Source organism: Vanellus vanellus (assembly GCF_965231255.1).
Source record: "Vanellus vanellus genome assembly, chromosome: 8".
In the NCBI taxonomy this organism is placed as follows: Eukaryota; Metazoa; Chordata; class Aves; order Charadriiformes; family Charadriidae; genus Vanellus; species Vanellus vanellus.
The window spans coordinates 1,874,801-1,899,921 of NC_138913.1; the positions used below are offsets into that span (position 1 = coordinate 1,874,801).

Here is a 25,121-nt window from a genome sequence, read left to right on the forward strand (position 1 = left end):
ATGGTCGTAAGCTTCAAGATGTCTTTTGAGGCAGTGTTTGCCAAGGTAAAACCCTTCTGTGTTTTTCCTTCATCAAATTACATTGGCAAGGAAACAGTGTAAGCTTTAAGTTAAGGAAAAAACACCCCTAAAGTAAGTAATTTCTTAAAGCGGCAGAATTTTTTCTGCATTAATTTCTTGGTGTCTTACAGTGTAGTTGAGTTCACATTCTTCCTTGAAGATCCTCTGATAAGGACACTTCCATGGAATAGCTGCCTCTTTTCACAACTCCCTTTTAAAAAAAACAAAAAACCAAAAACCAAACTTGTTCTTGTGTTGTCTAGCCCTCTTTCAGATTTAGCTGCAGTTGGCCAGTCAATTCAAATGTGACGAGGCCAAAGAGAACCATTGCTTTGTTCCAATGTGCAATCTACTTGAATGCTGCAGTCAAAAGTTGGGTTGGTTGTTTTTTTTTTTGTTTCTGCTAAAATGATTTTGAAAAAAAACAAAACCAACCAACATTTGTTCTCAATTTCTCCTTTTTATTGTCTCCAGGAGGTAATGTCAAGTGAAAGTTCAGTGTATGAGGCAGTGTGATGGGGAAAAACGTTTTTCTTCTGACTTTGCACCGTCCTGTTTTGCTTGAGAAAAAGGCACATGGTCTTAATTATCATAGGGTGTGCTGGGTTTTGTATGGAACTGTAGAATGGAAAAAGCTGGCGAGGCTGTAGTGATGAACGGGGCATATGACTTCTTATTTATGGAAAGCTCTGCCTTCATTAGCTTATTCACGTTTTATTTTTCCCTGATTTGTGCCATGTTTGGTTTTGGGGATGGGGATGTCATGTTTGTATGGCTGTTTGGGAGGGATGTGCCGTGTTAATGCATAGCGCCTTTATCTTGCCGGTGTATCTACCGGTCCCTATAAACTTGAGGATTTTTTTCATTTAGAAGTTTCTCTGCTAGTCTTTATCATTTTAATCATAAATTAACATACAGGAAACCTTAGCAAGCTTTGCAGATGTTAATTGTTTAAGAGCTCTGGCTTAAAGCCTGCGGTCTGCAGTGTGTCACTGTAAAGCGCTGACATGAGTGATGTTCGCAGCCGGAGAACGCCGGAGGAGACCTCAAGGATGGGCAGCACCACTACGAGGGAGCCGTCGTCATACTCGATGCCGGAGCGCAGTACGGGAAAGTCATAGATCGTCGGGTGCGCGAGCTGTTCGTCCAGTCCGAGATCTTCCCTTTGGAAACGCCGGCCTTTGCGATCAGAGAACAAGGGTTTCGGTAGGTGGTTTCCCGCGATGCCTCTGCCTGTATGTTCTGCCTGTTCTCTCCTTTCTGCCTAACAGTGTCTGGGGGTGTTGGCAGCGGTGGTAATGGTCTGGGTTTTTACATGCAATAGCTCATTGTAATGATGTGAAGGATCGCATTTTTAGCTTATCCACAGAAACAGCTGAGTTTTGCTGGGAAAACTTGTGCAGCAGTGTAAATTTTGTATATTTGCTTCTTAATGCCTTAATGTCATTTTAATCATTTCGGTTTGTAGGTACAATTTAAGAGGTTGCATTTTAAATAGGGTGTCTGCAAAAATTAGATGATCTTGCAGTTTTACATGTTAAACTAGGGTAGCTATTGATCAAGAAAACAAGTTTTGTGAGTTTCTAAAAATTATTTTCTTAGTTTAATTAAAAAAAAAAAACAACTTGAATACTGAAGATATTGTGGCAAATCATACCAAACTCTTTCTGGGAAGCAACTAAAAAACACCAACTGAAACTACCACTCATTGCAGCAAGAAAAGGTCTCACGATTATTTAGTACTTTGTACATTTCTTTTTCTTGTTTTATTAGGCTTAACAGGGTAGGCCTCTCTCTTGGGGGGGGGAAATAAGTACCCTGAAACCTACAAATCACCAAAGGCTTTACTTGTCTGTCTGGTACAAATCGAGAAATACAGTGCATGTGTGCTTCTCCGTTGTGCTCGGCAACAGATAAGACAGTGCTTTGCTGCAGAATTGCGTTTTTCTAATCTAATGATAATTAGTGAACCAGTAAACAGTACATTTTAGTAAGTCAAATAGGAGCTTATCGATCTCTTCTGAAAACACAGACCAGAAACCCCAGGAACTGCTGGATCTACCAGGTAGCTGTTGCATGAAGAGTTTCCCTTTCAGAAATGTTCTGAAAAATGCCATCTCTTGTCAGATCTTGTTTATAATTCTTCAACAGTCCAATCTTTAAAAGATGTACGTACCTAATTACTGGTTTTAAAAGAATTGCTGCATCTCCTGTGTGTTGGATTTGAGGTGTGGGTCATAGTCCCAATGAAGTTTTGTCTCAGACCTGCGCTGTGTTGATGCACGTTTGTAGTGAGAAGGATGTCTTCCCCTTTCTTTTCACAGTTGAAAGTTCTTCAGAATCTCTTGATTTAGGCCTGTTGGACTTGTCATTCCAAATAATTCCTCTCTAAAACGGGGCAAAACCTCATCATTCAAAAGGTCACTTCTCAAGGTTAAGATGGTGGTTTCAGGTTATTGGTTACCCAGGTTGGTCAATGAGCTCCGTGTCCACAGGCTCAGGCAGTCATTTGTGTCCAGGAAAGCTCAACAAATACTGCCACCAGCAGTAGGGTGCCTTTATTTGGTGACCACTGTAAAAATGACTTCATGGTTTAACTGCGAGATTCTGAGATACATTCCACATGTCGTGGGAATAGTCAGGTTTCCACGTTGCAGCTCGTGCACCGAATGGGCCAGGGAGCTGCGCTTTGCTCTGTGCCGAGCTTGGAGATGGGCGGCAAGATCGAACGTTTTGCTAAATTGTATTTACACGTTGTGTTTAAAAAGCCAGCTCCTCCATTTTTGTAGTTTCAGAACAATCTCTAGTGACAAGTTTCATCTAAATGTGACATAAACGCTGGCAGTTTCCACAGGGTCCTGGTCCTGGGCTGAGGAGGTGCCACGGTCGGGGGCTCCGCTGGCGTTGGTCTGAATTCTGGCACTGTCTGAGCTCTGGCGCGAGTCCTGACGCCAGGGTATCAATGCAGGCTTTTTACTTTTGCTATTTTTACGTGGTTCCTCGTGGGCCTCTAATCCATTGCAAACAGGCTTTCCAAAGCTGGGTCAGGTTGTTTTGGAAGTGGTTTAAGGTAAACCAGAAAAAGGTATATTCATACCAGCATGAGAAAGTATGTAAGAAATTACATGGTGTTGCACTAAAACTTCCAAAATCTACATCCCATGCCAGTTCTAACTCCTCCTGGACAGTTGAGAAGATGCAGGTTCCTCTGTCGCCTTCAGTTCATAATTATTTTTTCTCTAATACTTGGGCAGATTGGATAACCTTTCTGTATTCTGTGGGATTTTAATTGGTATGGAAATAAAGCAGATTTTAAGACTCTACTTCTTGAATAGGACAGTGTGTATATTTCGACTTCTCATAAAAATGCTCAGTTGGTAGGTGTGGCTATATTTCCTTGCATTAATAATACTAAAGTGTTCTGTACATGTGGCACTTAACTGCACGTACAGAAGCATTTGCTTATTAGAAGCAGTAATACCACCAGGCATTAAGAGCTTTCAGGCTCTTTCTAGCAGTGGCTGAGTTTAGGAAAATCATCGTGTCTCCAACTTGAACAGAAGTGCCTGTACATGTCCAGCGGGTACCGGTTATTGAGGTGGTTGATTGTAAAACTCCACCCGTGTCAGCTGTATATTTATTCCAAAGCTCACTCGTCGATCCAGACATACAGAGAAAGAAATGCTGCCTCTTCCAGTTTGCGAGCCGCTGTGCTTTGGCTCTGAGAGGTGTCCCCATCCAGCCCTCCGCCTCGTCCCCTGCCTTGGGACGGGGAGCCCGGGCGGGGGGAGGCGGAGGTGGGCTGCTGGGGAGGTCCAGCCCCGTGCCGGTGGGAGCAGGTACCCTGCATGACTGCGGTTGAGAGGTGGCGTGCGGTAGGTGGGCTTGTAACTACGTGATTATTTCTGCCGCTGGTACAGATGTCGTAAGCTCACTGCCTGTTTCTGCTGCTTAAAAGTAGGAAAATGTTATTTTGTTAGGACTTGCACGACAAACACTCTAAAGTAATGGTAGGAGAAAGCTTGATTAGATGCATTTAATCCTGTGCACGCAACTTCTCTCTCGTCTCATTTTGCATTCCTTGCTCTGAATGATGGATTTGATGTTCTCTGTGAAATAAACAGTACGTGAGTCCAAGGTCTGGTACGCCCGCGTTCGATCCTGGGCCAAGGCCGAAAAGCATTGCTCAACTGGCCGGTGCTTCTGCAGTTCACGATCTTGCAAATCATCGTGGTTTGCAAAAGCGCTCTCTTCCCCTTTGAAGAGATTTATTTTTCTGCTGTAGCGTGAATATTAACTTTAGACCGGAAATGTTTCCATGTGTTGGACTTCTAATTCATAACCTGTGGCTAATGCTCATCACTTTGTAATCAGGGTGGGTTAAGGGACATTTCCTCAGCAGCTCTAGAAATTTGGGAGCCTGTTTTTTGAATGCAGTTCCCCTCCGGATGGCACAGACATCATGGCGTATAGATATCTTAATGCCAATACTCTGCATTTGATCCCAGCCATCTTGCTTCTCTTGTAGTTGACGCTTGGCTATGAGGAATTTAAAATACAGTCGCTTTTTAGGATGGTTTGTTTGACTTTGTTTAAACTGATGAAATACTTCTCTGGTAAGCTGCTGGTTTTGACAGCTGTAGCATAGCAAAGTTAAGCTATGTGTTAGGATATCAGTATTAAAATTTATATTAGAATACATAGAGTATTATGAGACAATGTCGACATTTAAAGCAAATAAAGAGATTTTAAAGTAAACAACATATTTGAGTTGATGTTTCCTTTGTCTTTTGTCTGCAGAGCTATCATCATATCTGGAGGACCAAACTCTGTGTATGCAGAAGATGCCCCATGGTTCGACCCAGCCATATTCACAATAGGAAAACCAGTTCTTGGAATCTGCTATGGCATGCAGGTGCTGTTGAGAGATATGTTTGTCTACAGCCATCTTCCAGGCCTCACTTCTGATACTAACTGAAGATGAACTGCTAAAGGACCTGCTTTTCAAACAGAAGCAGTATGACACGCGTGCAAAAGATCCTTTTAAAGTGCTAATTCGTAAACAGAGCGCATTATGTATTCTTCTCTTGGCTCTGCCATATCAATAGCATAAGTGGTTTTCCCTTGCTTAAGTGCTGTGAATTGAGTTCCATGTTGCCTTTTTTTGTCACCACAAATATAACCTGGCAGTCGTTAACTCATTCTGTCCGGTTGGTATTGGAAAATGTGCCTCTCATGTAAACAGGTGAAATAGCTTTTCTTTGGGTTTCAAGTGTGGAATGCTTCTGGCATAGTTCTTAAGAGTGCTTAAACTCCCCCTTGCAAAACGCTCGGTTACCGTTGGCCTGAGAGGTGGTCCTGCAGTGATGCGGTATATCCAAGCTGAGTGAAGAAACAAACTTCCAAGCAGACAAGGGATGGGTTAGATGCATGACTTCTGCTTGCACATTGGGTTTTTTTTTCTGGGGTTAGTGATTTGCTCGGCCTTCAGAGGTGCTGAATAAGGGCTGGAAAAACTCCTTTAGAAAGGCTGGTAATTACGGAAGCAGTGGTGGCACTCCCTGTTCTAAAGGGAAAAGTGTGTTCTATTGAAATGTGCCTTAAAATGCCAAGCAAATTGAAAACCGCGTTACCTAGCCTCAAGCAGGGGAGTTCCTTAAGGTCGACTTTACAGACGTAAATCAAGTGTGTGTATTAACGCACTACTCCTTCATTATACAAGATTGAAATCAGTCAAGTGCACGAAGTATAATATCAAACTAGGTCTAAAATGAAGTCTTAAATCTCTGAAAATTAAAGTAGTTAGAAGGTAAAACTCTAAAAATACTTTTAAAGTTACCAGTTACGTTTACAAGGAAAAAAAGTCTTTGAGACCTCTGAAATCTGAAATGCAGATATCCAACTCCAAATGACAAGGTGAGGTTCTAGAAAGAAAAAACCTGGTTGAGAATTGTACTACACTGACATAGCAAGGATTATTAAGAGTCACAAAAATGACACTAAGAGAATAAACTCAAGTTTTTGCACTGGTTCTCAGGAGCCAGATTTTGAGAAGTTTAAGCCTATCTAAGGGCCCTTAACTGAAAGATAGATAAAAGGGGCTTTTGTTCAGCAGCTTACCTGGTTTTATGATAACTGGCCTCAGATGCTCAGCTGGTTTGTAGAGCAGCCATTTATAAGTGTGAGTAGATGTACGCTATTGAATATGCATTATTTTGCAAATCTCTACCTATTGTCTGCTGCTGGGTTTCTGCTGCTCATTGTGTGCGACAGTGGTCCCCAGCTACGCCGAAAGAGGGAACGAGCCCAATACAGAACAAAGATTAATTTTGTAGAGAATTCTTATTGTTGTGGAAAACGATATATTAAATGAGTATAATAGTGAAAAACTAGGTTGGTATGAATTAGAGGGGCTAGAGCTGTTGTCAGTTATAGGCAGACTGAGGTATAAAGCGGTACTAGATTGTGCGGTGCTTTTTCATGTAATGTTTTTGCTTTGACAGATGATGAATAAGGTATTTGGAGGTACAGTGCACAAGAAGAGTGTTAGAGAAGATGGAGTGTTCAGCATTACTCTGGATAACACATGTTCACTGTTCAGGTACAGAGACGTTTCAAGCTATCAAAACAATATTGGAAGTACCACTCTGGAAATTGGTGGCTGGGTGAGAAGATGATTATTTTAGAGAAAATAGCAAAATTGCACCCATGCTCATCAGAAAACTTCTAATAAAAATTTTATAGTTGCGTTCATGAGTAAGCAAGTTACTAATTTGAACAAATACTTAGGCATAACTTCTCAATTGACTCTAGAAATGCAGATAAATTTGCTTGGAATATTGTGTAAACCCCTTATTTCAACGTAGAACGTCTTAACTGGGACACAGTGAAGTAACACAGCATGAGAGTCTTTGCATGTCCTTCTGCTGTGCAGTGCATTATTTGGGTTGGTTGGCATCCATCCAATTTTTGAAAGGTAATAGAAATTCTGAAATAATCTGTTTTCTACTTTCCTTTGAAATTGCTTTGTGATGTTTTACAAACCCAGAATTAGATTTCTTGGTAGTTTGTCAGCACCTCTCAAGTTCCTTGTAATAATTCTAACAGTGTACTCAGTCCCAGCATACCGATTTTATTAACTTTCCCCTTTAGGGCTGCTGCAGAACTTTAGACCCTGCCTAAAGTCTGAGGTGCCCAAAGTGTCCTGAAAACACTTAGTTTTGAGCAAGAAAACCTCACTTCATTGAAATAAAAAGCAGGACTCCAAGTCCGTTGACTCTAGATGGCTCTGCATGTCAAAGAGGGAGTACTTCAATATTGGTGTTTACAAAACCCAACCCAACCCTTCTGAATTAAGATAAATTACCCTTGCACGAAGGATGTATCGTACATGAACTTAGGCTGCTTCCAACGGAGCCGTCTCAGAGTTGGAGATGACCCTTTCTGGGAAGGAGATCCTGCTTATGTTTAAATGGGCCTGGTCAGTCAAGATGTTCCTTTATGGGGATCCCTAAGGACTTCTCTTGGAAACACAGGTAGTTAGGTCTTTGTTCTTTTGTTTTTGATTGATTCTAGTTTTTAATCTTTGTGTAGGGGCCTTCAGAAGGAAGAGCTTGTGCTCCTCACTCACGGAGACAGCGTGGATAAAGTAGCTGATGGATTCAAAGTGGTTGCACAGTCTGGGAACATTATAGCAGGTATTTAATTTTGCACTGAAATTGTCTTTTGATAGTGTTCATTAAAGGAAAGAATATGGCAGACAGTAGTTAGAACCAAAGGGGAACAGAATATCTGTTGGGTTGTGGTTAGGGGCGCAGAGTCTAGTTGGAGGTCAGTGACGAGAGGTGTTCCCCAGGGGTCAGTACTGGGTCCAGTCCTGTTCAATATATTCATCAACGACTTGGATGAGGGGATAGAGTGCACCCTCAGCAAGTTTGCTGATGAGACAAAGCTGGGAGGGGTGGCTGACACACCAGAAGGCTGTGCCGCCATACAGAGAGACCTGGACAGGCTGGAGAGTTGGGCGGAGAGGAATCTTATGAAATTCAATAAGGGCAAGTGTAGGGTGCTGCACCTGGGGAGGAATAACCCCATGCACCAGTACAGGTTGGGGGCTGACCTGCTGGAGAGCAGCTCTGTAGAAAGAGACCTGGGAGTCCTGGTGGACAACAGGATGCTCATGAGCCAGCAATGTGCCCTGGTGGCCAAGAAGGCCAATGGCATCCTGGGGTGCATCAAGAAGACTGTGGCCAGCAGGTCAAGGGAGGTCATCCTCCCCCTCTACTCTGCCTTGGTGAGGCCACATCTGGAGTACTGTGTCCAGTTCTGGGCTCCCCAGCTCAAGAAGGAGAGGGAACTGCTGGAGAGGGTGCAGCATAGGGCTACCAAGATGATTAGGGGACTGGAACACCTCTCTTATGAAGAAAGGCTGAGGGAATTGGGTCTCTTCAGTCTGGAAAAAAGACAGTTGAGGGGGGACCTGATCCATGCTTATAAATACTTAAAGGGTGGGTGCCAGGAGGATGGGGCCAGACTCTTTTCGGTGGTGCCCAGTGACAGGACAAGAGGTAATGGGCACAAACTTGAGTATAGGAAGTTCCACCTAAACATGAGGAGGAACTTCTTTACCTTGAGGGTGGCAGAGCACTGGCACAGGCTGCCCAGGGAGGTGGTGGAGTCTCCATCTCTGGAGACATTCAAAACCCACCTGGACGCGTTCCTGTGCAACCTGCTCTAAGGTGTCCCCGCTCCGGCAGGGGGGTGGGACTAGATGATCTCCAGAGGTCCCTTCCAACCCTATGATTCTTTGATTCTATGATCTCTGTTAATTAATTGCCAAGCAAGTGAATTGTTTTTAGTGATTTCTTGTATGCATTTGCTTGCTCATTGTGCTGTCCTGATAACAAAGACGTAGATGTGAAAATGAATGGTCCTGTTTTTAATTGGTAGTTTAAGGAAAATTTAACTTTATTTTTACAGTATGTTATTTTAAAGTATGCATGTGTTGTTTGTCTTTGAAATATATTATTGTGTGTCCTTAAGGCATGGGAGAGGAAGGCATGTACTGTAGTGCGCAGTGTGAGTGGTGTTTGGGTTTTGCACTGTAATAGTACAAGTCAAACACTGTTTAATTATTAAAGCTTGATTAACTTGTTACTGTATTTAATATTATTGCACGAATGTTCAACTGAGCAAAAATAATGTTGGTACTGAAAGCAGCGTTTCAAATGTTGCACACAGATTGTCGCAGAAAACTGTAGGACGGTGGGATTTGGTTTTTGAAAGCTACCGAAGTGATTGAGTGCCAAACAGCCTCTTTGAGTCTCTCTCCTAGGAGATGGGAGACCTGGAAAGGTTTTAAGTTTGCTGAGCTGCTAAGTAAGATCTCAAAGTATTCACCTGGTGTAGTTTAAAACTTTCACTAAAAAAAAAAAAAAGCTTAAGGTACTGTTCTTAGAATCATAGAATGGTTGGAAAGGACCTTGAAGATGTCCGAGTTCCAAACCCCCTGCCATAGGCAGGGGCACCTCCTGCTAGACCAGGTTGCCCAAGGCCACGTCCAGCCTGGCCTTGAACACCTCCAGGGATGGGGCCTCAACAACCTCTCTGGGCAACCTGTGCCAGTGCCTCACCACCCTCACAGGGAAAAACTTCTTCCTATGTTCAATCTGAACCTGCCCTCTCCCAGTTTAAAGCCATTCTCCCTCATCCTATCGCTCCATGCCCCAGTAAAAAGCCCTTCCCCAGCTCTCCTGTAGGCCCCTTTAGGGACTGGAAGGCCGCAATAAGATCTCCCCGGAGCCTTCTCTTCTCCAGGCTGAACAGCCCCAACTCTCTCAGCCTCTCCTCATAGGAGAGATGCTCCAGCCCTCGCATCATCCCTGTGGCTCTCCTCTGGACACGCTTCAGCAGGTCCATGTCCTTCTTCTGTTGGGGACTCCAGAGCTGGAGGCAGTACTCCAGGTGGGGTCTCACGAGAGTGGAGCAGAGGGGCAGAATCCCCTCCTTTGACCTGCTGGCCACACTTCTGATGCAGCACAGGATACAATTGGCCTTCTGGGCTGCGATCGCACACTGCTGGCTCATGGTGAGCTTCTCGTCAACCAGCACCCCCAGGGCCTTCTCCTCAGGGCTGCTCTCCAGCCGTTCCCTGCCGAGCCTGTATTTGTGCTTGGGATTGCGTCGACCCAAATGTAGGACCTCACACTTGGCCTTGTTGAACTGCATGAGGTTGGCTTGGGCCCACCTCTGCAGCCTGTCCAGGTCCCTCTGGATGGCATCCCTCCCCTCTTAAATCAGACAGGTAACTAATTTGAGGAGAACTGGCCTTTTAAGACATATAAAGGTGTTTTGTTATGGAAAGATTCTTTCCAAACTACTGTTAAAATTAAATGGAGTGGTCATATTCTGGCTTGCCTTCGAAGGGATCTAGAACTCATGCCTACTCAGAGAAATTGTTTTGCTGCATCCAGTGTGCAGGCTCCACCGGAGCTCCGATACCTTTAACCCCGCTTTGCGTAGGCATTAGAAAGAGCTGTACCTTCCCTATCCGCAGTGCTTTCCCGTGCCATTTCCCGGGGGCTCTTACAAAAGCCCGTGGCTCCTTGTGCCTAAGCAGGCAGAGGAGTGCTGGCAGGGTGGTAGCCAGGCTTCCAGGAGTGAAAGAAACAGTGGACCAGCGTACCCGGGAGTCTAACGCGGCTCAGTGGGATTAGGCAGTTTCTCTACTGTGTTTTTTAATCCGACTCTGATTAACACTTACTTGGCACGAGGTGTGGTATTCTGATCTACTCAAACCAACCCTCCAGAGACTTAAAAAAGAGCAGGGTGGTGCTGGCAGGTGTGCTCCTGTGGGGACACCTGCACAGCTTCACCGGCACCACCCTTTTAATGGGGCTGCGGCTGTGTCGATGTGGCTTGGTTGCAGGGTTGTATGAGGTATCGTGTGGTGAGTAAAAAATAACGTAATTAATTTCCTGTTTTCACAATGGTTTTCCAAGGAGGTCTGAGTGTTTTCTTTGGTTTCTGAGGGATTGTATGTTCGAGATACGTAACGGTACCCTTGTTCCTAATCTTAACCAGAATCCTTAGTTTAGATGGGTGATTTGTGCCAAACTGTGGCAGAATAAATCTCTCAACAAGTGTATGCTTGGCTTTCTTGGGTATGCTTTTCACTTCCAATTTTTTTTTTTGTCATGCTCATTTCTTTGCACTGATGAAGGCATAGCAAATGAATCTAAAAAACTGTATGGAGCTCAGTTCCACCCTGAAGTTAGCCTCACAGTGAATGGAAAAATGATCCTGAAAAATTTTCTTTATGATATTGCGGGATGCAGTGGTACCTTTACAGTGGAAAACAGAGAACTTCAGTGCATTCAAGATATCAAAGAGAAAGTGGGCTCATCAAAAGTCTTGGTAAGTAGATTGAATTGAAGCTGAAAGATTATTTGCAAAAGCCTGATAGAAATGCTGACGCAGTTACTCAGGTTAATTTGAAAAATGCAGAATTGCCATGATTTGTGTAATACACTAAACACGATTTAGAAAGTTTGCACAATTGGGTCGATATGTTGTTTGACTTCTTGTTTTCTTCCAAATCATTGACTATAAGTCAATAGTCTGTTCTTTATCCTCATAGCTGTATTTGAATTATTTGTTAACACTTTCCCTGTAGACAGATGACCAAATTTAGGGTTTTTTTTTCTTTATCCTTAGGTTTTACTCAGTGGCGGTGTGGACTCAACAGTGTGTACTGCGCTCCTGAACCGAGCTTTAAACCGAGATCAGGTCATAGCTGTACACATAGATAACGGATTTATGCGCAAAAGAGAGAGTCAGTCTGTGGAGGAGGCACTCAAAAAACTTGGGATTCAAGTTAAAGGTACCATAATTTTGTTAAATATGTCAGATACCACTAATGATATGGCCGGTCTCCTAAAACATACATTTAGTGTTTTGTTTCATTGCTTTGAATTGACCTTTGCGGTTCTCAGACTTTACGTACCAAAGCACGCAATCAAAAGTTGCTAATTTGGAACAACCTAGGCCTGTTCACAGAATTTCAAACCTAAACTATGAAGCCTTACTGATTTGACTGAAGCGTACAACAAACTGCCCCATCTCTTCACTGTTGAGATACGATATCTGCTACTGGGGCACAGCACAGCAGTGGATGTGTGCTTCGCTCATGGGCCCTCTGTCACTCTTCTGCTGATGGATAAGTAATCCTGTTCAGCTGCTGCAAAACTCATTTCATTGCCGTTTTCTTCAGTAGCTTAACAGTCTTCCACAGGGGTTTTATTTCTTGTCCTGGATCTTTCTCTTTTTAAACTGTGAGCTCGTTTGGGTGATTGAATGCTATTATAGCCAAAATTACTTTTTCAAGGCTTTTTTTTCACTCTCCTGACTTCTAAATAGGTGCATTTTAGTTGGGTTTGCAGTAGCTTCTTGAGAGGCAATAGATTAGAGAGCGGAAGGTACCTTGTCGTGGCTGATGAGAAGATTTAGAGTTTTTTGCTGCCTGAAGTATGAGGAAGTCAGAGAAGACAAATCACATGTTTGAGTTGTGCAAACAACGAGAGCTTCTTTATACTGCCCGGCTGATTGATTTCATGAGTAGTAGCTGCCTCTTCCCGGGGCTGAGTCTAAGTACTGCTGTCAGGGGATTCTCTCCTGTTTTGGTCAGGAAGCGTGGCACTAGGTGAGCAACGCTTTCCGCCTGCCTGAGAGTGTGAAACAGCGCAGGGAGCTGGCACGATAACGTCTTGCAGGTTGGGCTGCGATGTCCTGATGCAGCGAAGTCTAAGCTGTGTTCTACACGCTTTTTTTTTTATTATTTTTTTTTTTAAGTGGAAAATCTATGTCTTATTCTTACACTCTGTAAACCAGGCTGCCAGAGTAACAAATCGAGGGAATCCCTTTGCAAATGCTCCTTCTGTAGGTCATGGAGTTCAGTGCTGGTAAAAGATGCCAAAGAGCCTCCTGGCTGATCGCTGCATTTAGAGCCTCTCTAAATTAAGAGGCGTATAATGTACCGTGAGTAAATAGCACATCGTTTAATTTTGGTCGCAGAAAGGCCTTGGGGAAATACCATCCTGTAAACTATTTAAAATCAAGTAAATTATAATCTAAGAGGGGAATCAAAAACTGAACTCTCACGCTGTTGCCTAGCCTCCTAATATGAAAAATATTGCCCTTTACAGTAGGTTAAAAATAAATAAAATGCTTTTGTTACAATTAATTCTTGAGGTACTGAGCAGGCCTATGTAATGCAGTTAATGGTTAAAGGACTGGAATGATTTTTTTTTTTTTTTTCAAAGCAATACAGTGAAACTTATTTTTTTGCAACCTTGTGTAAAAAAATCTTTACTGGCTTTGCCAACAAGTTCCTGTAATTTCATACAGTGGTGAATGCAGCTCATTCATTCTATAATGGTACAACAACTCTGCCCATCTCGGATGAAGATAGAACTCCACGTAAAAGAATTAGCAAGACCTTAAATATGACTACAAGTCCTGAAGAAAAGAGAAAAATTATTGGTGACACCTTTGTTAAGGTAATATTTATAATTATTTGTTGATGCCTGTTTTAAATGGTATGATTTCTAGATACATCTTCTAAGTCAGACTATTTCATTCTAAAGCACTGTGCACTCAATGGCCTCAGTGGTCTTAAGTTGTTGTGGGTGACCTAAGAAGCCTTTGGTACGTTAACCTAAGCCTAAAATTTACATCAATCGTTCAGGGGTCACGACATGGTTCACAAGCATTGCACTAGATCCACCTCTGTGTTTAGATACACTGTATTGGTTGGCCATTCATTTCTGTTACGTAAACTTCCGTGTAATGTTTTTTTCACCAGATTGATGGGTAACGTGAATTGGGGCATGCTTCCGTTGCTTTGCTGGAGATGAGCTGTTTTCCATCTGTCAGCTGTCAGTGTTGATGACCTTTGATAACCGAAAAGTAAATCGGAACATTTTTTTTTTTTTTTTTCTCTCTATCTTGCAGATTGCCAATGAAGTTATTGGAGAAATGAACCTGAAACCTGAAGAGGTTTTTCTTGCTCAGGGTACCCTCAGACCTGATCTCATTGAAAGTGCTTCCCTTGTTGCAAGTGGCAAAGCTGAAGTCATCAAAACTCATCATAATGACACAGAGCTGATTCGAAAGTTAAGAGAAGAGGTAAACGAAAATGAGGATACTGGTGTATCCTCCTGTTCTCACAGGTGTTAAGCTGAGTATCAAAAATGAACAATTTCTATGTTTTGCTGGTATAACTGTCCCATGTTGATGGGACCCTATTCTCATGAGGCCCTTTAGATTCTGTTATAATATGTTGCAGTTTATTACACTTCTTTCTAGTTCCTACATTCCCAAAGTAGTCAAAATTGTTTGAGTATTGTCCAGCATTGGATACTGCAGAAGATGTCGACAGATTGAACGTGGATTCATTCAGTGCAAACAATGGTGTTCTCAATAGCAAGCCGAAAGCTGTTTCTTCACTCTATTACTCTTTAACCCTCAACAAACCTGCATCCTAGTAAGGCGCAGAGCAGTACCAAATGGTTTTAGCAGGAGAATAGTTTAAGACTTCTCAGACAACTTTGTTCTGGTTCAGCTGGAGTTCATGATGTAATGGGTCACTTATTCCTTCTGCCGTATCTTGTTCTGAACACTAGTCAATGGGTAACCTTCAGGTAGCGATAGTCCAGACCTGGGACGTTACGGATTCAGGCAACAGTGGTGACAGTGCTTTAGTGAAAAGATGATCAGCCCCTGTTGAAAGAGAGTCAAAATTCTCCTTCTCTTGAACCTCTAGTAACATTTGGCACTGCAAGCATAGTAGTCTCCTCTCTCTTGAGAGAGCGTGAGAATAATACATTTGAATGGCGAGAAATCTAGGGATAGTTCCTTTGGATACCTACAGGGTTGAGTTCTTTCTGCTCTTATGCAGCTGCTGCATCCCGTTACGAGTAACCTGATGGACTGTCTGCCAGCAGGATGCTGGTGGCACACAATCTGTTTGTCAGTTGTCAATTTAAGAATCTTTCTGAAATGATCCAACATGGACATCTATGGATGACAACCAGGAGGCTGAAGATGATATGAATAGAGGAAGTTGAACTGTCTGTAGATGAGCAGCCCAAGTTCTGTACCTTTGATTGCATTCCCAATCAGTCTGTTTAGTCCAGAGTCCAGAAAAGCTTTTTGAATACCTTTCTCATGCAGAGCTCTTAACTATTAGCATATGAAGCAAATGTAGGAGACTGCCCTGTTTTGCCTTTTCTGCCATTAGAATGGTAAATTCTTCCAAAACAAGAAAGAATCGACACACGAGACATCACATAATAACCCTGTTGGAAGGTGCTCAGTTATTAGTAAGTGCCTAACCATAGGCATAATTGCCTAACCACCCACACTTCTAATACTGTACAAAGTATTTTCAAGGCTTTTAGATAGGTTTGAAATTGCAGGGAAGAGCAGAAAGGTCTGAATTGGTGAAGACAGAGCAGGCTTGACCTACAGCTACCCTGACTGAGCCATTGATACTTCTGGCACCAACTTAAACTTCCCTATCGTAGCCTCTGTCCTGCAACTCTTTTAAAAAGCCCACATTGACATGTAGGTTTTTTGTTTGTTTGTTTTTAAAGGGTAAAGTAATAGAACCACTGAAAGACTTCCACAAAGATGAAGTGCGAGTGCTAGGGAGAGAACTTGGTCTTCCTGAAGAGCTGGTTTCGAGGCATCCCTTCCCAGGTATGAGTTGGTCTGTGCTACCTAGTGAAGGGCTATGGATCACAGCAGTGTTGTTTAAAATATACTTAACCTGCAGAATAAATTTATGTTGAAGTTAAAACTTGCCTCTAAACAGGAAAAAAACCGATGTATTTACTAGTTTTTACTTAAGCAGGTTCTTTTTTCAGGAAAAGAACATTTGAGAGCAGCTGTATCATGTATAGCGATTAAAGGAAAATTTTTATTATTGAATTTGCTTTTAGCTGTATTTGTTTCTCTTTAGTTGTATAAGCCAAAGCAAAAATTGCCAGTGAAGTCCAGCTGAATGCTGCCTGAGGTGTCAAATGCATCTTACTTGAAGTAATGGCCTATTCCTACCTGCCTTTCTGAGGGGCATTTGCTGTTTTGAAAATGATTGCGTGGAAAATAGCAGCAGCTGTCCACCAGAAAACGTCAAAGCATATAACACAGTGATGCCCACATCCTTTTAAAAGGGTTATGTTTTTCTGTCCATGAGTTCTAACATTGCCCTGCAGGGTGTGTAGTAGTCACTGGCAGAGCGCGCAGGCCATTGCGCTAATGCACCAGCGTCACGTGAAATGCAAGAAGCTGTCTTGAGACACTTCCAGCAAATGACAGGTACTTTTCTCTTAAGTAGCTAAAAGGTCAAATAGCCGTCAGGCGTCTTTAAAAACATCGGAGACTCAACTGTGTGTTATAACCAGCTCATTCACCCCAGTTGCCTGGCAAAGGGAAGGAGGAGGTCCCCGTTCGCTGTGGCTTGCCAGCTACCACGCTTCAGCACCACTAACTGCTGCTTTACGCAACCATCCAATTTAAGGTGTAGGTAAATAAAGCTTAAATGTACCAAACGGAAATACTGTTCTGGAATGAACTGCTTATGTAGTATTATTATTTTTTTTAATCTTGTTGGGTGTTAAGACAATTAAAGCATAGGTACAGTGGCAAAGCATACTGTACTCGATGATTGGCTGCTCTTCCAGGTGCTGTCACATTTTTAGATGAAAGTCAGCTTGCCTGTTGTTCGGTATAATGTCTTTTTCAACTTTGCATGGCAGGTCCTGGTCTAGCAATCAGAGTGATATGTGCTGAAGAGCCATACGTGTGCAAAGACTTCCCTGAAACAAACAACATCTTGAAAATAGTGGCAGATTTTTCTGCAAGTGTTAAGAAGGTAACAAATTTGCTGAATTCTAATATGCGTGAAAGTATTATGATCGTTCTGTAGTGGCCGGCAATGAGGTTTAAGCTGCTAAAAGTTTAAAGCTACCTACTTGTGCTCTTTAAGGAGTAACGCATTCCAGTACAACTCACTTCAAGCCATTCAGTATAGTACAGTAGAATTTTTTGCACCATGACTGGTGCAAGTGTTAAACAATTTCTGGAAAATGGAAGTTTGTATACCTTTCAAATAGTAAATAACTTTTGTTTTAGTTAAACTTTGTGCAGATGAGGATTTCTGCAGATTTTTCCCTCCCTGAAATAGTTGTAATTTTCTAGATTTGCATGGCCTAGCAATCACTGACTGTCTAAATTAAAGCGCAGGAGTGAGGAACTAGTGCTCGCCAGATGTCCTGAAGAGAAACCTGAAGTTTTTAATTGGTGATGTTTAAGTTCTCGATCTCTTTAGCTGTTACGACCTTCATGATTGTTGTGAGCTCACTTGAGCTAAACTGCGGGGGGCTGGAACGTCGTTAGCAGAGGCCTGCTCCAAGTCAAAGTCTGAAGTTCAAAATGACTTCCAAATCACTCGAGTGGAGTATTTCCTCGAAAACTTTTTGAATCGCAGTCCAATCAAATAAAACTGCTTCTGCTAAGATTTAGTTGTTAAATGAAAGGGATTTTGTAAATAGTTCCAAGGGATAAATGCAGACTAAGTTTAAGCTACTTACAATGCAAATAAAACTACTATTTATAGGTTCTATTTGCATGCTTGGAGGCTTTATTTAGTTAAAAATTACTTTTCTGCATCCTTGCACAGCCACATACTTTGCTGCAAAGGGTCAAAGCGTGTACGACTGAGGAGGACCAGGAGAAGCTGATGCAGATTACAAGCCTACATTCACTGAATGCCTTCTTGTTACCAATCAAGACTGTGGGAGTGCAGGTAAGTGGGTTCATTCCAGAGATGCTCTGAAAGCCGCTGCCTAGCGGTGTGGCAGGCTGCAGCGAAGCGTAATGATTGCTGCTTGAAGACTGAGTGAAAATAAAGGGCTTGACTCAAGGACATAAGCTTGGAGTGACTGTGATACCTGTGTTATTGTCATTTGTCAGTGCTGGTGTGGTGCAAAGGTGTGGAGACACCTGAACAGAGACTTGAGGAAATGCCAGATGTTGTATTTGGGGATGTCATGGGGGTTGGATAATGCTGGTCACTCGTAGGCAGTTTCTCCGTGCCTTCATAACCCTGTAGACCTCTGCTGTAACCTGTTGTCCCCGTTAAGGCTGAGGATTCCCAGACTAAGTTGGTCAAACCCCCAGCTTCCTACACGGGAACGGGCTTGTTGCCCTTCCTGTACTTTTTTGAATTGAACCAGAGCAGTGCAGTCCATGCAGGGCACGGCAACACTTGAATCTGTGCGGTGGCATAGTGTTTTCTTTCCTTCCACTCCTTTGCTAATGCCACTGGAATTTTGTGGGCTGTCCTTTGGATTTGGTTTGTGTTTCTGTCACCAAACGCTGAGCTGGCAGTCTCGTGGGATTGTGTGCAGTAACATGGCGTGGCAGACTTCTCTACTGAGTAGTCATGGTTGTAAAGTACCTTTCTTTGCTCTATCAGTATTGAATTGCACCTTTTAAGCAGCTGATAATAATCTTCTGTGTCTCTTCTGTAACTCTGTGCAGTCAGCTTTTCTTACTGTTCTAAATAGCAATACCGTCATCAGATTTCTCCACTGAGGCTTTCTTCAGATGGTGCCATCAAAATAACAATAGATAATCAATTCCTGTGCTCAGGTCACCTTATATGAATCTTTACGTGCTGAAAACTTCCCTTTTATACACCCTTGTTAGCTCATAATTCTGTGTTTGATCATTCCCTTGGTATCTCTCAGCGTACTGATTTCGCCAGCTTAGTGTCTGCTGAATGTTGACGCAAAGTGCGGTGCTGGAACCTACGGGATGAATGGGAAAGTTTTCTGAACTATTTTGGCAGCAAACTTCACATTCCTTTTTTTTTTTTTTTCTTTTAATTTATAGGGTGACTGTCGTTCATATAGCTATGTTTGTGGGATCTCTAGTAAAGATGCTCCACACTGGGAGTCTCTTATGTTTCTTGCCAGGCTCATACCACGCATGTGCCACAACATAAACAGGTAAGTAGTTTGAATTATCTTTATTTCTAATGATCTACTTCATGTTTGGAAGTTTAGCGTGCACAAGCATTCTCCTGTTTAATCTATGGTAGAATTTTTTTATATGTTGGACAGGAGTATTATACAGAGGTTACAAGTACACAATAAATCAAAACCTGGGTTTATTTCTGGGATGACTAGCTTGAAAAAGAAATTGATAGCCTATCTTCTCTTTTTTTTTTTTTTTTTTTAAGCACTTGATTAGACAACATTCAATGTAACTTATGCAAAACCTTTTTTGAAAGATTCCAGGCCTCTTGGTGAGTTGTGATGTCATGCAGTGTTTTTTTGCTTTGTGTCCAAAAGGGAATTTACGTGGGACTGTCAGTTCTAATGGCCCATAGGAAAGCTCCAAAGCTGGCCAGTTTAATCTTAATTGAGCTTTTTGGGGAATATGCATTTTTCTAGCTACTTGAGCCCATAACTTCAGCAGCTGAAGTTGCTTAGATGTTAACTCGGTTCTGGAGAATACATATCCTCCTTGCCTGGCTGTAGTCTTTCTGATGAAACTGCTTATAATTGCTTATAGCAAAACTTAATTTTGTCACATAAGTGACACCTACTGAAAGAGGTATTATTCTTTAAGGAGAGATCTTGAATTGCAAGATAATACTTTAAATCAGAGGGAACAAAAGAAGGTATAAAATCAGGATTGCGTGTGCAGTTTCAAAGTATGTGCTGGATTTACAGCATTGCTGTCTTCTTTAAGCTCTTTTGGATTTAATACTGCCCTCCTGAATATACCACATCTCTGGGAGTTCTGCTGTACCAGGGTATGTTTTCAGAGTCTTTCATTGCTGTTTATAGAGACGCTGAAGCTGGCAGTTTGAGGAGTGCACTGAAATAGTTGGTTTTCTGCCCAGCTGCGCTTGCAGACTTCATATTACAAACAAAAATACAGAGTGTAAGGCTTGCATATTTTTCTGCTTTGGATTTTAGACAAGTATTCTTGGTTTGTATCTACAAACTCAAATAACTCGTGTGTATACGTCATAGTAAATCCTTGTATGAGGCCCGTCAGACAATATTATACTTTGCTTTTTGTTCTGCAACACATAAAACACAATGAATGAGAATAAAAAGATAAATCTGATATGGCTGGTTTGAATTCAGAAGCTATTTTATTACAGATGTAGTTATGTAGATTTATAAATTGCAATGTTAGTGCTCTGTGCTGAAAACACAGCTAGTCATTAATAATAAGGTTTACTATTTAATGGCATTCTTGGGTGGTTTCCTATTAGGAGAGAAGATAGAAATTGTAAGCACTTACTAAGTAGCTTTCTTAAAATAACCGTAACTTTTACTGACATCGAAGTAAAATTGAAAAAAAAACCCAACCCTTTGTGATACCACTGAGTTAGTATTTCTGTTTTTCTGAAGGATTATTCTCCTGAATAAGTAATATTGTGGCTGTTGCTAGTCTCCAGCAAACCAAAATAAATTAGTATGTTTGACTTCCAAAGCTAGCATGCGTGTCACATTTATGGAATATATGCATGAAGTTATATTAAGCTCTAGTTAGTAGCTAAGGAGCGAAATCAAATATTATGCTTTTTTTTCCTTAGTTCTGTTTTCTCACTGCAGCGCTAAAGATGCGGTCTTTAGGCAGTCTGGTTTATTCCACGTATGCAAAAGGTGTTTTTCTACCATGCTCTTTGTTTTCCAGAGTTGTGTACGTGTTTGGTCCACCGGTCAAAGAACCTCCTACAGATGTCACCCCCACTTTCCTGACAACGGGAGTCCTCAGCACTTTACGTCAAGCTGATTTTGAGGCTCACAATATTCTCAGGGAGTCTGGTAGGTACTTCACCTTATGCCATGGACTAGACTCGTGTTTCAAGATCCCTGCAAACCAAACTGAGTGTAGTTACAGCGGTACTGTCAAAATCTACAAGCTGCTTGAATATCTCCAAAGTGAGAAACGCATGGGATAGCAGGCGAGAGCCTTTTCTGAAAGTTGTAGAAGCTGATAGCAAAAGGACGGGAATTGTGAGCCTCTCTGCTAGCAGAATTAATTTTAGAGGGGACTTTGGGGGATTGAGGCTCGCCTCTGACATGTCATGAAGCTCACCGGTGTGGTGCTTCGCTGCAGGGCAAACTTCTGCAAGAAGTACTGTTAGCCAGCTGAAGGCCACCCGAGTAACTGCTCTTTGCTGGTGGTCTCAGCCATCAGTGTTTACCTGATAGAGACTTGACATAGTTTCTAAATCATGGCGTTTTGTGGAGAGAAGGGAGCCCAAATACCAAGTTTCTAATGGTGATGATGCTCACTACCTGTGGCGGTTTCATATTTCTTGACTTCAAGTCAAAGCTGTGTTTGTAAGCCCAACCCCTTCAGTGGTTCAAACCCGTAACGGCGGCGTTGGGTACCCTGCGGCAGGCTGCGCAGGCAGAGTCTGGGAAAATAGTCGCTCTGAGGTTCAGGGCTTTTTAATTACGTTTGAAGATGCGATATGTGTGGGAAGCAGTTCATCGGACTCGCTCATATTTTGTATAAATCGAGTTACAAAGGATATCTTTAAAAATACATATTCTGTTTGCAGGGCTGTCTTACCATAATTTGTACAAAAATAACCCCAAAGGGTGAGGATAACACTGTCGATTGTGTTTGTAAAACTGTAGATGTGTCTCGCTAACTTTTGGTGACACTTGGCTTTGTGTGAATGAATCGCTCCCAAAAATAAGACTGGAGTTATCATTTAGTGAAAAAGACTCCCTGTACCGACAGCTCGGGCCGGCGCTGGCAGAGGGTGCGAGCCTGCGTCAGCGTTAGACTGGCTCTGCAGCCTGCCGCACACCTGAGACTCCAACTTCCACATCATTTAAACACTGGAATTAGGAGGTTTGTGTATTGGCTTTCAGAAGGACATATATTAAAAAAAAAATAATAATAAAAAGAGAGGTACGATTGCCTGGAGTTACCCGTCAACCACCGGCAACAGGATACTTAAAAGCTTTATCGTAAATATGTCAGAGACAGAGAGATCCTCGTGAGTGGCTCTTTGTTGGGCTTAGTATGGAGGTGGGTAACACCCCACGGTTATGTTATGTGCGAAGGAAAGTAGATCTTCAGTTGCATCCTCAGCGAATTACAGGGGTAGCGGTGGTTATCTGGTTTTGTTCTGCCTGAGATTATCTCAAGGGGCAATTTGGGTAGTTTTAGTGTATGCACCGCTAATTACTTAATTGTATAACGAGTGTGATCACCTGGGGTGTGATAGCAGTAACAAAGAGATCCCAGAAGATGGAAATGTAGCTCTTGGTATGTAGTTTGAAATACACATGGGAGGTTCTGTAAAACTTCTATCACATTTGTGTCTTTAAATCCAATTAATGTACTTTGTACTACTGTTTTCTGAAGGTTATGCCGGAAAAATTAGCCAGATGCCAATTATACTGACACCGTTGCATTTTGATCGGGACCCCCTACAGAAACAACCCTCCTGTCAAAGATCTGTGGTTATTCGAACTTTTATTACGAGTGATTTTATGACTGGTATTGCAGCAACTCCTGGTAATGAGGTTCCAGAAGAGGTAATACGGGTTTTCAAGTTTCTTTTCAGCATGAGCTAGAATTGTAGATGGCGCATTTTACTTTCTTTCCTCTCTTGATTGTTTGCCTTGCTGTGGATTTTATTGCCATTTTTTGGTCTCTTTCGTAGTATGCATTAGGAAGAATATGGTGCTGTTTTGGGAGAAAACTGTAATCAAAGGAGAAGCTGGCAGATGCGTATAGCAAACTTAAAGGCTTTCCAACAGAGTTGAGCCAAAATACCATCAATTAAAAAAGAAAGAATACCCTAGCTGTTCCGGGGATTCTGAAATTAATTTTTTGCATTAGCAATTGGAATGTCCTGAGTTACAGAATTGCCCTTGATCCCCACCTCTGATTTTGCCGGAACCTGCTGGCTTGGTGCGCTGTTCTCTGTTTAGGTCACTAAAAGGATTTCGGAGTCAAGCTGAGGCATATTTTTCTGGGAAACTTTATCTGTGTTCAGTTTCAAGTACTTGGTCTCTCTGGGAATGCAGTGTAGATGAAGAACAGAATTAACTTTTTTTTTTTAACAATCTTTAAAAGCATATAGGCATTGGCTAGTAATTGTATGTAATGTCTTCTACTTTAAGGAAGCCTGTCCAATGAAAAAAAAAAAAATGATTCAAGGTTAAGTTACCATGTAAACTGTTCCATTGTATAAAATGAGGATTCATTTGACCTTGAAGTTTGTGTTTAAAAAAAAAAAAAAAAAAAAAAAAAAAAAAAAACAACCAAAAAACAACCAAACACAACCAACCAAACACCACAAAACCCACAACCAAACAAAAAACCCCTGCATTCCTCAAAATGTAAAATGGTCACTTTAAGGCGAGGTAATAATGCGGTAACAAAATGGTAAAGGCTGTGAAAAATACCTGTATGTGTGGGGAAAATAATTGTGTTGGATTAAAAGTTTTCTGTGTTTTTCATGGAGAGCAATGCATCGTTTAATTTGTGCTCGCACTGTAGAACAGCACGTCCTGTAAGTGGTGGGGTGTGATCTGTGGGGTTTTTAAGGAAGCTGAACTTCTAAGGATCAGCAGATTCTTCTCTAGAGTACTTTCGCTAACACGAGTTGATGGCGAGCTCTGGAGAGTGCCACTCAGTGGAAACTCTTTCCTTCGGATGCCTCTTTCTGGTTTTGTTTTTTTTTTTTTTCTTTTGCCTTCAGAGCTGCCTTTTTTGTTTTGAAAGGGGTTTCGCTCAGGCTGTAGCTTTAGTTTTTGTGGTTCGGCTGGAGATGATGGTCTGAGAAAAGTGTGAAAGTGATTAACAGTAACACGTAACAGCGTGTGTTCCTGCTGAACACTCAAGAAATAGTTGTGAAGCTGAAGAGGTGCTGCCTTGAGGGAAGCGTATTGCGATGGCCACTCTGGTTTATGATCAGCACCAGACCCCAACAAGTTCCAAATGGAGCTGCAGATCCCATGAAGCCGAGAGGTTTTGTTTAAATTGATTTTATTTAATTGGTGGTAGTATGCTAATAGCTATAGGTTCTTTCTGTCTTGTGTGTAACAGAACTGGTGCGGACAAAGTTTTTCTTTTCTAAGCTTTTCTCGGGTAGTTTTCATCAGGTCTGTTTTACATGCTTGCTTCTGATTTTCTTTTTCTTTTTTTTTTTTTTTTTTGCTCCACAATAGGTTGTGTTAAAAATGGTGGCAGAGATTAAGAAGATTCCTGGTATTTCTCGGGTGATGTATGACTTGACATCAAAGCCACCAGGAACTACGGAGTGGGAGTAATTAACTTTTTTCTATTGAAGTACTGTGTGCAGTCTAAAAATCATATCAGAAACCATTCCCAGTGTTGACATGCAGTACTGTGAAAGAGTGACTGGAGCTGCTACATCGCATCAGATTCCTCTCCTGGAGCAGAAACCTGCAGTTAAGAGCTGTGCTGGGGATAATAACTAAGTGGGGCTGAGGATTTGTACGGGTAAATAATCATGGCAGCGTCGCCGGTGCGCAGACAGATTCCTCTTGCTTTTGCCTTTGTCTTACCGATTCTTCCTGTTTTCATGTGTTTTATTGTTAGCTGTCATTTCAAAGTCTCTTTGGTTTTGTACGCTGTGTAAAAAGAGACAGTTTATTTACTTCAACCAAAAGCATTGTTACAGCCTAAAAACGTAAAAGGAATTCTTTGTGACCAACTGCTTTTGAACGGATTTATTATAAATAAATATTTTGCCAAATGGAGTAGTGGGTACTGTTGAGTTGTGGAATTGCCGTGTATCTGTTGTATACTGTTTAGCCTGTTCTGTATTGTTTGACCTATGCGCCCATGGCAATAACGTTGAGCTCCAGAAGAGCAATGCTAAAATAGTATGACGTTACCTCTGTCTGTCTTTCCGCGCTCGCATCCCTCCTGCTCCCTCCGGAAGGTGTGCGTGGGGGTGAGAGCCGTGCGTACAC

At 42.1% G+C, this 25,121-nt stretch overlaps 1 protein-coding gene across 1 annotated transcript; it reads left to right on the forward strand.

Moving 5' to 3' along the window:
- Positions 1–24,905, forward strand: GMPS (guanine monophosphate synthase; the record flags this gene model as incomplete). Its single annotated transcript, XM_082487200.1, has 16 exons — positions 1–45; positions 1,085–1,266; positions 4,861–4,975; positions 6,564–6,661; positions 7,654–7,757; positions 11,282–11,475; positions 11,776–11,941; positions 13,465–13,616; positions 14,071–14,244; positions 15,714–15,819; positions 16,878–16,993; positions 17,801–17,926; positions 19,018–19,133; positions 20,842–20,972; positions 22,537–22,709; positions 24,351–24,905. 16 exons carry the CDS (start codon positions 1–3, stop codon positions 24,450–24,452), a joined length of 2,100 nt encoding a protein of 699 aa, XP_082343326.1. The 3' UTR covers positions 24,453–24,905.
- Between the last annotated feature and the right edge of the window lie 216 nt (positions 24,906–25,121).